The sequence below is a fragment of the Ruditapes philippinarum genome, unplaced genomic scaffold, assembly GCF_026571515.1.
Source record: "Ruditapes philippinarum isolate M1 unplaced genomic scaffold, ASM2657151v2 ctg3223_1_1_1_1, whole genome shotgun sequence".
Taxonomy (NCBI): domain Eukaryota; kingdom Metazoa; phylum Mollusca; class Bivalvia; order Venerida; family Veneridae; genus Ruditapes; species Ruditapes philippinarum.
Window position 1 is genome coordinate 332,228 of NW_026856821.1, and position 12,600 is coordinate 344,827.

Consider the following 12,600-nt stretch of genomic DNA (forward strand, 5'->3'; position numbering starts at 1 on the left):
GAATTTAAAGTGCTGTAATGCTTTTGTTCCTAGTAGCCTCTAGGGGGGAAATGTCTCTTATTTCCCTTATCATAGTAGGAGTTTTTAGAAAATGAGTTTGTATTTGCTTTGTTCTAGAGTATGAAAGTTGATATATTAGTCCCTGTGCTCATCTACCCACTTAACTTCTTTTTAATCAATTTTAAAACTCATTTTGCTGTCTTGTTTTAAACCTACATGATAATATAATATTATGTAAATGAATTACAGTTAAACGTGTGATAAAGAACACCTCTGAATAAAAGTTACCCTGAAAATAAGGGCTATGCATCAACAACCAATAACTCTTCTTTGATTTTATATAACAAAGTTAGTAAATTCCAAATGAAGACCACTTGTATATAAAGGTCATGTAAGGTCTCTCCTTTGGTTTGACCTTTGTTCACAGATTTGACTGTACCTTTTTTCAAGAAGTAAAATGTTATCTCCTCACCACATGGCATTCTAAATGGCAACTACAGAATCAACCCATATAACCAATGCAGACCATGATTTGCTGGAAAGTCTGTGACATCTTATCATGGTCTACACTATTTCTTTAATTCAGTCAGTACATATTTTAAGATATTTCCTGAAACTGGTAAATGTATGTGCCTTCTGGAAGGTAAGTAAGTAAGTGATGCCTTAATTTACCTAGTTTCCCTCAAAAAGGTAAATTTCTTTAGACACACAAAAAAACCTCTTTTATTTTTTTATGAAGCAGTTAAAAAGCTTTTTCTGTGAAACATGATTTTGAAATTTTCTGTTTTAGTACCTTTTTTGCAATGAAATAAAAAGCACAGTTGTAAATTTCCAATATAAATGGCTTATTTATAGGACTTTGGTTGACTTAAATAGAGATGCTAATGTAAGGTTTACAATCTATCATCACCCACTTGTCAATTTATTTCTCTTCTACATTGTTACATATGCAGGTCTTTGTTTTTCCTATATCAGTTGGCATGAAATATCAAATTTGAAATTTGCGGTTATATTGTTATATCATTCACATTTATGATATATGGGAAGTGGAATTAATATATTTTGAAATGATTAGTTTTGTGAATTTGAGTTGCAAGGTGAAGTCTCTGATATCAAAGCTCAGTAACGAATAGTTCCTGGTTCTGTAATAATTATTTCAACGTGAAATAATTCATAATGCCACTTTTCTTAATAATGACGAATAAAAATGTGATACTGATCTTGATAAAATTATGTTCATTTCTAATCATTACTTTTATACAGCCAAACTTGTTTTTAAGACCAGTTCTGAGGAAATATCGCCCTGCGGACAAAGAATAAATTTATTATTTCTAAGTCACATTATTCTTATACAGTCAAACCTGAGTTTAAGATCATCTCTGAATAAAGACCACAATGTTAGTAAAGACTATTCTTCAACAAATCTCTGTTGATTAAATAGAACAAAGTAACCCCCATATAAAGACCACTTGTTAATTCAGACCATGTCCAGTCCATATTTTGGACGGCCTTTGTTTACATGTTTGACTGTACATTGTATGTTTGATTAAAAGTTAAGCGTTTCAAAATGTTTTAAATAGCAGACTTTAAGTCACTTGCCCTTCACCACTGTGGTCTTGAACTTTGAGCTCTTTTAATGATAGCTTATGGAAGTTGAAAGTTCTTAATTTTAGTCCGGTGGCTATGCTCATGTCTTAAATAAAGCACTGAGAGACTTCTCCCAGTAAAGCAGGAACTCACTATATGACCAATGTTGTCAGTGCCACTTAAAACCCAACCAAAAAGATTAATTAATATGTACATGTATTTTTGAAATCTATAGAATTATTTATTATTTGGCATTTAGTTTTAATATTGAGCACATTAAAAGTTTAGGGCTCTAACAAGTAAAGTCTTGAACCTGGCCCATTGTTTGAACTGATGAAGCGAAGTTTTTGGTTTGGCGCCTCAAGATTTTGTTCATTTGAACTTTGGTAATGGTTTATTGACAGTTAGTAAAGGAAGCATTTTGATGAAATTGTCTACAGGTCATTGTTTGGTCATTTTTGGCTCATTGGGTTAATTTTTTGGCTCATTTAATTGACTCCTTTGTGTAATTATTTTGACACATTGATTGTCCTCATTAGATTGGAGACACCCAATGTTTGGCTCCCCAACTCAGGATTAGCTATTAAAGCCTCTTAGATCATTGATTTGGTCTGAATGGCTCTTGTTTAGCTGACTCAACATTGCTGATGTAAGTATCGCTTAAGCTTAGACAGTGATGTCTCCAACTGGAACAGGTCCTCTCTGTTATACATTCTAAATTATTTCTAAAGAAAATTCTAGAATTCTATTGTCAGCTCTTAAGTTTAACTTAAGCAAAATGTGCTTCAGAATCAGATTGCTTGAGTTCATAATTTAAAGTATTTTCAAATAACCATGCCTTAAAATGGTACATAACTTAGTTATATGCACAAGTTATTTTTTTCTTCATAGATCGAGAATTTTTGCTGAGCAAATATTTTTGCCAAGTTTCTAGCTCAGTGAAGCCTCTAGGCAGGAAAGAATCTCAATACAGACGCATTATCACACTGAGACACCTTAATGCTAGGTGTATAAGATAATTTTCATAATGAATGTCTTCTCCTTTCTTATTATTGACTTATTCCAGGCTCAAAAAAAGATACAAACTGACTGAAAACATATCATTTACAATGTATTTTATGTGCTTTTTATTGGGAAAAAACATCAGTTTACAGTCTTTCTTAGTAAATTAGATTAAATCAATGCATATGATTTGCTGGTATGCATGCAAACATTCTTATAGTCAAAGATGCATTAAATATTTCTTAAACTGAGAACATTTCTCTGTGATAAGTTAAACTTGAAAAATAAACACATTTTATGATCTTAGGCGCTCATGATACAAGTTTGACTGTAGGTACAATTTCGGGAATCAGTGTTATAAAATTTGTTTGAAATTTGATTAAAAATTTGGAAAAAAGATTTCTTAATGTAATTACACAGCCAACCCATTATAATGGTAACCTCGTATTTTTCTGTTTTTCGCCAGTGAGTCATAATTTTTTATGTACATTGATAACATGCTGTTTCCTCTATAAATTGCTCAGTAAATGTGACAGTCAGCAGTACAGCATCTCCATTCAAGGTGTGGATTTCTTTTTTCTTTTTTTTGACAAAAGAAACCAAAAAAAAAACAAACAAAAAACAAATAACAAAAAACTGACAAGCAAAACACAAAATAATAGATGAAAAATACTTAATTGGTCAGTTTTTAAAGTTGGAGATTTAATAGAATAACAGCTTGGTATTCAAGAATTGCTCAATACCTGCAGTTATAATGAGATAAAAGAAATCAAAGGTGTTGCTGACATGCTTTTAAATCATAGGGGAAAATGATCAAATGTTACATTAAGATGCTCTTTTTTATCTTAATTGACTTTGAAAGGGCTTTACACATAGCAGAATTTTAGATCAATGGAGATAAATAGTGCTGTATTATACAAGTTGTGTGATTGGTCGATGTAATAAGATAGATATTGTAAGATTAAGTTCAGGATATGTTCTCAGTGATTTGTTTATATCCTGTTTATTTATCATGGAATATATGCAATAATATTTAGAAAATAACATTGTGGGGTTTTTTTTTCTCAGGATATTAGTTTTCCGGAGGATTGGGGAAACTCTTCATTATTTATAATAAACTATATAATAATATCAGTATCATATTAGATTGGATTTTGTGTACATGAACTAATTAAGCTTATGATTGCTTTAATATATCAATGAAATATCACATCTGACCTTTGTGCTGGACTTACAAGATATCTAAAATTTTGTCTTGTCGGGTTACTTATAGTCTCGTTTAAGGTTACTTTAGTGTCATTTAAGATACTGACTTTTATGAAAAGAGTTTATCTTATAGAGTTTATCTTATAAGGTTTACTGTGAGTTTAATAATGAGATTTTTGTTGTAGAAATATTTGCAAATTTGTTTGATCAATCGTTTATCAAGGGGAGGAACAACCTGAAACAAGTGTCTATAACTTGTTACCCTAATTAATAAATAGATTAAGAATATGGATAGAAGTTAACTGTTTTTATTTTGCCGGTAGTAGCGTAAATAAATAAATAAATATCATAATATCGTGGGATCTCACACACACATCACCAGTGCCTACAACTTTAATGTTTTCTTCTTGAAGAAAACAAGTTTAATTGGATTTAACATCTGTGAATGTGCTTAAAATATCTGTGCCATTTCAAGCGAGCAATTCTCTATGATTTTGGTTTGATTTCAAAATAAATATTTAAAGAATAAGGTGCACTTTAAAATTTGAACTAATATTTACTTTTGCAAGTGAAATTTCTTCCATCTATTTTTTGATGATAAATATACAAGTGTAGTAGGAATATTTTACTCTCAAGTGCAATAATATTGAGCATAGAGAATTTTGAACTTTGATGTGGTAAATTATAGAGGAGGTATATGAATACAATACAGGTTTTTTTCACTATGATACAATATGACAGTTCTATGTAAGAAATGAATGCCTGCAATTTTACTCAGTATGTTTGTGATTAATATAGAAAGGTAACTCGTAACTTGTTTCAATACAAATAGGTCTAGATTGCCGAGATTTTGTGGAAGATTTACCTTACATTTCTATCGAAGAAAAGTTGTATCAGTGGCTTTAAGCTGTTTTTCACCTGTTAGGATTATTTGCAAATTTATTTTACCTTTGGGTTAAACTAACTAATATATTGATAAAAGTGATTTAGAAATAAATAGCAAAAAAAATGAAGAAGTTTCAGAAATATTCAATCGAGCCATTAAAAATTGATGACGATGATGAGGAGGTATTCCTGGATTCCAATTCGGTCAGAAATAAGAAAAAATCTAAAATTCAGCGAGATTCCGAAAACCCTTCAGTTGCCAAGGCAACAGGGTCAAGTGACTACGTAGATAGTGGGATACCAGGGGAAGGTCTGTTGAACATTAAGGAAGGTGAAAAAGGGTCTGCAGCTTTGGAGGAAGATACTTTCCCACCTCTTTTGTCACGACAGCCATCTTGGGGATTGCACCGAAACAGGTCATCTAAAAAGAGACGGGACTATTTTCGGTAAAGTTTTTTTTTTTTAATGATCATTCAGATTAATATGAGTAAAATATTTTATAGGTTGTCTCCAGGGGAACGTATTCAAGATTTAAGAAAAAGATCATAAAATGATAGTTAAATGTGATTTTATATGATTTTTTTATCTTTTCAATGACATAAGCATTAGGTATTTTTGCATACATTTTTTTATACAGATATTGTATTTAAGTCTCCTCATTACTGTTCTGTTTTTTATTTCTTAATATTTTTTTTTTGAAGGGGGGGGGGGGAGAAACAATTTTTTTTCTAAAGTAAATTGATAATAAACTTACTGTAAAATTGATACAAGCTAGTAATAAGATAAAGGTCAATAACGTTATTTTCTCATCAGCATTTTGACTTCTGGCTGTTTTATACATAACACTTTTGTAAAATACTAGACCATTGATCCATTTATTTTCACCATGTTTTTTGTGCCACATGATTACAAAATGATACTTGTAATGTAAAAAACATTCAAGAAGAAATTTTATGCTGTCAAGATCAAGGGTGTACTTTCTGATTTAACTCCATGATTGCCTAAGCAACAACATTGAATTGTCTATTTCAATTTACAACACAAAATTCCAAAGAAAATCTTCTTTTCTAGAATCATTTAAATTTGGTGTTTATTTTTTCATTTGAGCTGTTGAGTGATAGTGTCTATAACAACCTTTATATTGCCACAAATTTCGAGTCAGGAATGCTCCAAATCTGGCCAGATTTTAGACTGTTTGCTTCTAAATTTTGGCATTCAATGTATTATCAAAATGCTTGATCATAATATTCTAAACAAAAATTCATTTGAAATTAAAAGGACAAATCCATCATATAAATATAGTAATGAAAAGGTTAATGGTCAGATAACTTCTGTCAATCAATATTAAAAAAAAATTTTGCTGATGAGCAAACCATTTACTTAGGACCATCTATTTAACATTATAAAATCTCAAAGTATATAATGTGGACTTTTTTTAGTTCACACTTTTATAAACAATTGCAGAGATTCTGTCATTTGTTGCATTTCATGGCACACCTATTTATTGATTTTAATTTTGTATGAATAATAATATTGCATTTTTCAAATTCAGTAATTGTTACAAATCATTTTGTAGACTTGATTATAATTCAAATTCTTTGTGAAATAGATACACCTATAAGTATATTCCATTGGACGATTATTATTACCAATGTATTACTTGGATTTTGAGAGCATCTAATAGTTAATAAATCTATTACTATCATTAAACTGAAAAAAATAATAAAATAAATGAAAGGTTCATAAATAACTTCATAATCCTAAAACACACAGGAACGGAGGAGCGTAATTATCTATTTTGATTATTTGGCTGGGATTTTGTTATCTTTTTTTAAATTTCTTCCATTTACAAAGGTGATTCATATTCCATTTTAGGGAGGCTTTAGTTTTTTTATCAGAATGTAGTCTCCAAATATCTTTTTTATAATGAACTATAACTGTTTTTGATATTTTACTATTAAGTGGACTATTAATAACTTACCTAATTACTTAATCAGATAATTTAATTAACTCCTAATTGATTTTCATTATTTAATTACCACAATCTGCTACAAAGAAAATTAAATGTTTAGGTGTCAGCCCTCTTCTGTTTAGTGTTTATAATAATATTCATAGCAAAATATTTATCTTTTCTAACATGAGTTATTTCAGCTGCAAAACATATGCCTGCAATTGCACCAAGTTCTTCATGGTATAATGTAATTTTCGAGGAATTTTCAAGTAAATATGACTACCAGACTCTTGTTATGTTAAAACTGTGCATTTTTATAAACATATGTTTAGAATTATGTTGAACAGCATGTGATTATAAAAGCATAAACAAACAGAATTCACATAAATAATTGGTATGTTTGCTGTTGCTGACAGTTGGATCAAAATCAGGTCATATTTAGGTTTGAATCAATTTAAAAAAAATTCTGAAAAAATACTTAAGTCTTGATTTAAATATTGTTTTTAATACTATGACAACATATTGACAGTGTCACTTTCATGATAAAATGAACCAATTTTAATATTTGCAAATGTATTATATTGTTATATTTGACCTTGACACATACATTGTCAGGTCAAATGTCAAGGTCATTGACACCTGTATTATTCAGATACAGAACTGGCCATCAAGTACAGTCCTCATAATGAAGAAAATTTATCTAATTTAATGAAAAACAAAATGAAATTTTACATAATGTAATATAAAAATAATGATTGTGAAAAAAAAGAAAAATAACAGAGAAATAATGTTTTACCTTGTTTTTGAACCTCAAGGTCACATGTTACATAAAGGGTCAATTACCTGCTAACTTAGATACAAATCATGCACAATACAGAACAAAATTTATAAAATGTTGAATGCAAATATCACTGTGTGGGCTGACTTTGTAATATAATCAACCAATATTTTGTAGAAAAGTGGGAAAAGCTTCCAAGTAAGTATCTGTACAGTCACAAGTAATTGGTTTTTACTCTGTATGGCTTCTTTTTTCACATAAGTTTCAGAACACATAACTTTAAACATCATGTTTAACATTATTTTAGCTTTTTCAGACTTATTTATGATGGGAAAATCTGCTGGTTACCTTATAATTTTAGTATTTAAAGGTGTATGTTTGAAGTTACATTTAATAAGAATGAAAACAGTGTAATAAAATTTATTTAAACTTTCCATGAACATAGAATATGATAAGAAAAATGCCAAGTTTGGTTTTTAAGAGAGCTCTTTTTTCCTTCTTCTTCTTCTTAAAATATACCTGTAATATCATTGTAAGAGCATGCAAAATTGAAATAAATTCTCTAATAGTACATATTTCATTATGCCTGTAATAGTTTATTATTATCCACCTGAATTGGTTCTATACTGTTTTAACATGGTGATTTTGTTTATTATATATGAAATTACCTTCCTGCAATCAAAGGTGATTCAAGCCTAATTGGCTAACTAACTCGTGAATTCCCTATAGTTGACAAAGCACTGTTCCAAAAATGGAAGCTTTAAAAAATCAGCACAAGTCATGGTAAAACAGGATAGATAGGCCAGTATAATGCATTGCTGCTGTTTATAGGTATTTCAGCATCCAATTTGGCAAATGGATTCAAACTGCTTGTCCCTTACCATCCACTAGGGACTTTGAATTTAGTAACTTTATGTGAGGAGGCTATCCTAGCTTGCATTGCAGTACATAGGTGGTTGTACTCTGGCAATCGAAATAATGTTCTAATCGAGGGGACCCTGAGGTCTTTATCCAACAGCAAAGCATTAAAATTGTTGTGTGACAATTCCAACAACTAAAAAATACCTTTTTACTTCATAATTTTCTACATTTTTGTAAATGCTTGATTTTGAGCTATAAATACATGGAATATCCAAATATAAAGTGGTATGATTTTATATATAAAAAGTAACCTGTATTGGACTATGTAAATCTGTAGAATATAATTTGCTTGCAATTCTTGATAAAACTGACATACTAAAATAATGATATGTTTGTAAATTGCCGATAAATTGGGTGGAGTTTGTATGAAATCATTTAACCTACCCAAAATAGCAGTTTGATATTTGTTAGAGAATATTTTATTCTGTTTTTTATTTGTAACTCATTAAATAAAAGTTGTGAAAATTTATGCAAAATATTTTCTCAAAATATAATAAAATGTGACTGCAAGGCTTGAAGAAAGTTTCATAGTATATATTGTGACAGATAAATAGAGGATATTCAAGCTTTTTCTTTAAATACGAGGGGTGATCCAAAAATTCGTGGACACGCTGCATAAAACAAAAAGAAATAAAGCAAATCATATGAAATTCTAGTATCTTATTAAGTAAGCATATGTCGACAAATTCTCAAAATATTGTAAAGATTGTACAAGAATTAACGATTTTGCACCAGTTTATATACATAGACATGACAAAACGCGGCGCAACTCACGACGTCACAAACGACGTTATGCTATCATAGGAAGTAATCTATGTTACCGTTTTGCCTAATAACTTTTCAAAGTATTCCCCTTTAACCCGCACACATTTTTCATAGCGGCGGACCGAGTCTCTAAATGTACTCGCATACCATTCTTGGCTGAATGATGACAGTATGCATTGGGTGGCTCCTCTCAACTCGTCCAGATTGTCAAAACGTTTCCTTCTCAACTCTTTCTTTAACCTGGGAAACAAGGCGAGGTCACACGGGGAAAGATCAGGCGAATATGGTGAATGACTGAGTACTTCTGCTCAAGAACTAGAGAACGACACACTGAGGGTTTATTGCCACACTTTCGATCATTTTTTTATCTCGCCAGGCGTCTTTCCAAGATTTACACAGAACTGTATAACTGTCTGAAGTTTTGCTGGATCCGTGACGTCCATTTTTGATAAAGCTGTTTTTAGCACCTGTCCTAAAGCACGGGCGTAAAATAACCGCAACTTCAAAATGTCTTCTAATACTGACAGAATGCCGCCATACACATCAAAACAACGTTATTATAACGTTTTCGCAATTTTCTTTGTTTGCACAGGTTTTACATGTGTTTAAATGAGATAAAAACGTTTACATCATAGAGAAAAAGTAAACTGCGCCGCGATTTTGATACTTAATGTTTTTATGTTGTCATTTATAGATAAAAAATGCAATTGGTGTTTTAAAATTTGGTCAATCTATCAAAAAAGCATTGAATAATAATATCCAAAGAGTTCACCTCGGTAGGACGTCACGTTATGGAGATACACACATTGTCCACGAATTTTTGGATCACCCCTCGTACAGGATATATTTTTATGAGTTTCCTATCACAAGATAAAAATAAATCCTGTATTTATAGAAAAAAAACTTGAATTTTCTGTTTAATATATATATATATATACCTTCTTCTCTTTTTTGACTATACAATTCTTAAGACTCCTTTATTTTTGTCTATTGGCCAAATTAGGAAGAAAAGTAGTCAACAAGACTGCAGCGAAAAAATGAAAAATATTATAATTATATTATTACAATAACATTTCTCAGTATTTCATTTACAAGTATATATTTAAAAAGCTGTAGGACCTTTATTTTCATGGAAATTAAGCTCAGAACTTCAGACCATAGAAATTCATGTCTGAAATCAGCCTTAAGACCAAAACTGAGACAAATTTGCATTTCAAAGAAACTGTCTAAAGACTCCAGTACTCTCCCAATTTCTGAATAGCAATGCAGATGAACAAATTATGACATTGCATATTAAGTGCCATTGCATTTCCAAACTTTCCTCAAGATAATGAATTTGTTTAAAGTCTAATGTCTTTGACTATTAAACATAAAAAAGATGTGTTTATTTCCTATCTTAGTATGAGATTGTTTAAAGATAAATATGTTTATTGAAGTGGTCTTAAAACTTAGTCCTAAAATTAGTCTTAGGACTAAGGACACAGTTTTAGGACTTTCTATGAAACACAGCTCAGTTATTATTGTAAAGGTGATAACAGTCTAGTGTTACTGATATTCCACGGTCAGTTTAGAATAATGTAGAAAAAAAATGGAACACTTCCTATGTAAGGAAATGATATACTTCCTTAGTTAATGCTTCTTCATCTAATGATTTGACCTTTGTTCCCTGATAAAATGATACAACTTTTTTTTCCTGATAATTCCAGATAATATAGGTCATAATTATTAACTTTTTCAATACATCTCATCTCACCTTCTCTAATAATTTTGCCTTATGCATAATAAAATAAGGTTAAATAGAGTAGCATCCATTGGAATTACTAAAGAGTTCTGAAAATATTGAAAATGAAAGGGAAGCAAAGTTTTAAGCTTATTTTACCAGAGCCTTAGGCTGAATTTTAGTTTTTTCTATAATTTAGCATTAGAAATATGAGGAAATTGGAAAATTACAGGATACCTGTTGTTGTAATTGGCAATTAAATCTAGAAGAACAGAAATGTCTTAATTAAAGCTGTTAATGTTGGGGTTGTGTTTTGCCAAATAAACAGTGAAACAATGCAATGAAACATTAATGTTATTGTGACCATCCAGTCAATGATTTAAAATATCTGTACAATTTATTCAGTTGTCTTTTTACACAAGTAGCCACAATATAATGTTCTCCTAACATATTCAATGTGGAGGAAACGGTTTGATTTCCCATTATCATAATCATTAAAGTGGCTATATAGGGATTTGTAATTATGATAAAGCCAAAGGGTTAACAAATATTTTTTTTAAAGGAACTCGCCTGAGGTCCAATAGCCTGAAATAAAATTTTTTTAAATTCTTTCGTAAATCAACTGATGTATTTAAAGTGAAAAACCATGCAATACCGATAATATATAAATATACTTGGAATTAAATTGATTAGCGATTTTTAATGGGTTTTTTAGACTGATTTGAGTGAAAAGCATTGAAACACTTTTCATTTTGAGCATTAAAATTCCAGGTAAATGGAGTGAGCTTATGATCTGAAATTTTGTACATTGTTCCAAACCTACATCCAGTTAGTCAAAAATCTTGAAAAAAATATTTTTGGAACCATTACGTAAAAAAAACCTCAGTTGAGTCCCTTTAAGTTATGATTTCTTTGAATACAGAATAGAATACCGTTGTATTGAAGAATTATACAGTATAGAAAAAAAATATAGACAGTATTGTCTACAGTTTGTTTAATATGACCAGTCTTATGGGGAAATGTTGAAAGACGCTTCGGGTCATAAGACAAACTTTTTTGCATTATGGTTGTTTATGTGAGGGAAAAATCAAAAGATGGCCTTTAGTGAAAGAATTTCTATTTGTGATATTTCTTTGAGATGTTCTTTACTGGAGGTTTGGCTTTTATATGGATTTTTGTGATTATTATAAAGTTATGCTTAGAGATTATTATTGTTTTGAAGGTTAGAGATTATTAAAAAAAGTGTAACTATAAATAGATATTTGAATTTTATGAGGGAGGTGATAATGCTTCTATATATTGTTACACTTAGGTACATGTCAACGAGTCAATTTAGTCCCTTGTGGAGAAGAAATTACTCAAACAAGATTGCTTGTTACTATAATCGGAATTGTTGTGTAGCCCACGGCAACTCTAGAATTCTTGTTGGAGTAATGAGAAAAGCTCATTAAAACACCTTATGTGTCTTCATAAAGAAGCAGAACTGTGTTGAAAGAAGTTTGATTGAATTTAAATGTTGTTTAAAATGTGCTGCTGCCATCAATTTCACAGTGATTTGGAAGAAGTAATTCTATTTAAGTATAAATATTTAAATAAAATGAGCGAGGAAAATTCACAGTTCTTCAGATTTTTATGAAACATCTTTCAAGAATGAATATTTTAGATGAAAATCAACTTGAAATGACGCTATTACTATTTTATTGAGTTTTAGACCGTTTTAATCTTTGTGATCTTTAACTAAAAGTTTCGGGATTTGGAATATTTTAGTGTGGTAGTGAAAGTGAA

At 30.2% G+C, this 12,600-nt stretch overlaps 1 protein-coding gene across 2 annotated transcripts in view; it reads left to right on the forward strand.

Moving 5' to 3' along the window:
• Positions 1-12,600, forward strand: part of LOC132747809 (cAMP-specific 3',5'-cyclic phosphodiesterase, isoforms N/G-like) — an 82,187-nt gene that overhangs the window by 40,315 nt on the left and 29,272 nt on the right. Inside the window, exon 1 of one of the 2 annotated variants that reach the window (XM_060737316.1) lies at positions 3,664-5,126. The exons of the other annotated variant lie outside the window; for it this stretch is intronic. Within the exon in view, the coding sequence (XP_060593299.1) occupies positions 4,804-5,126 (323 nt within the window). The 5' untranslated portion in view covers positions 3,664-4,803. Of the gene's footprint in view, positions 1-3,663; positions 5,127-12,600 lie in introns of those variants that run through there. 2 annotated transcript variants of the gene reach the window in all.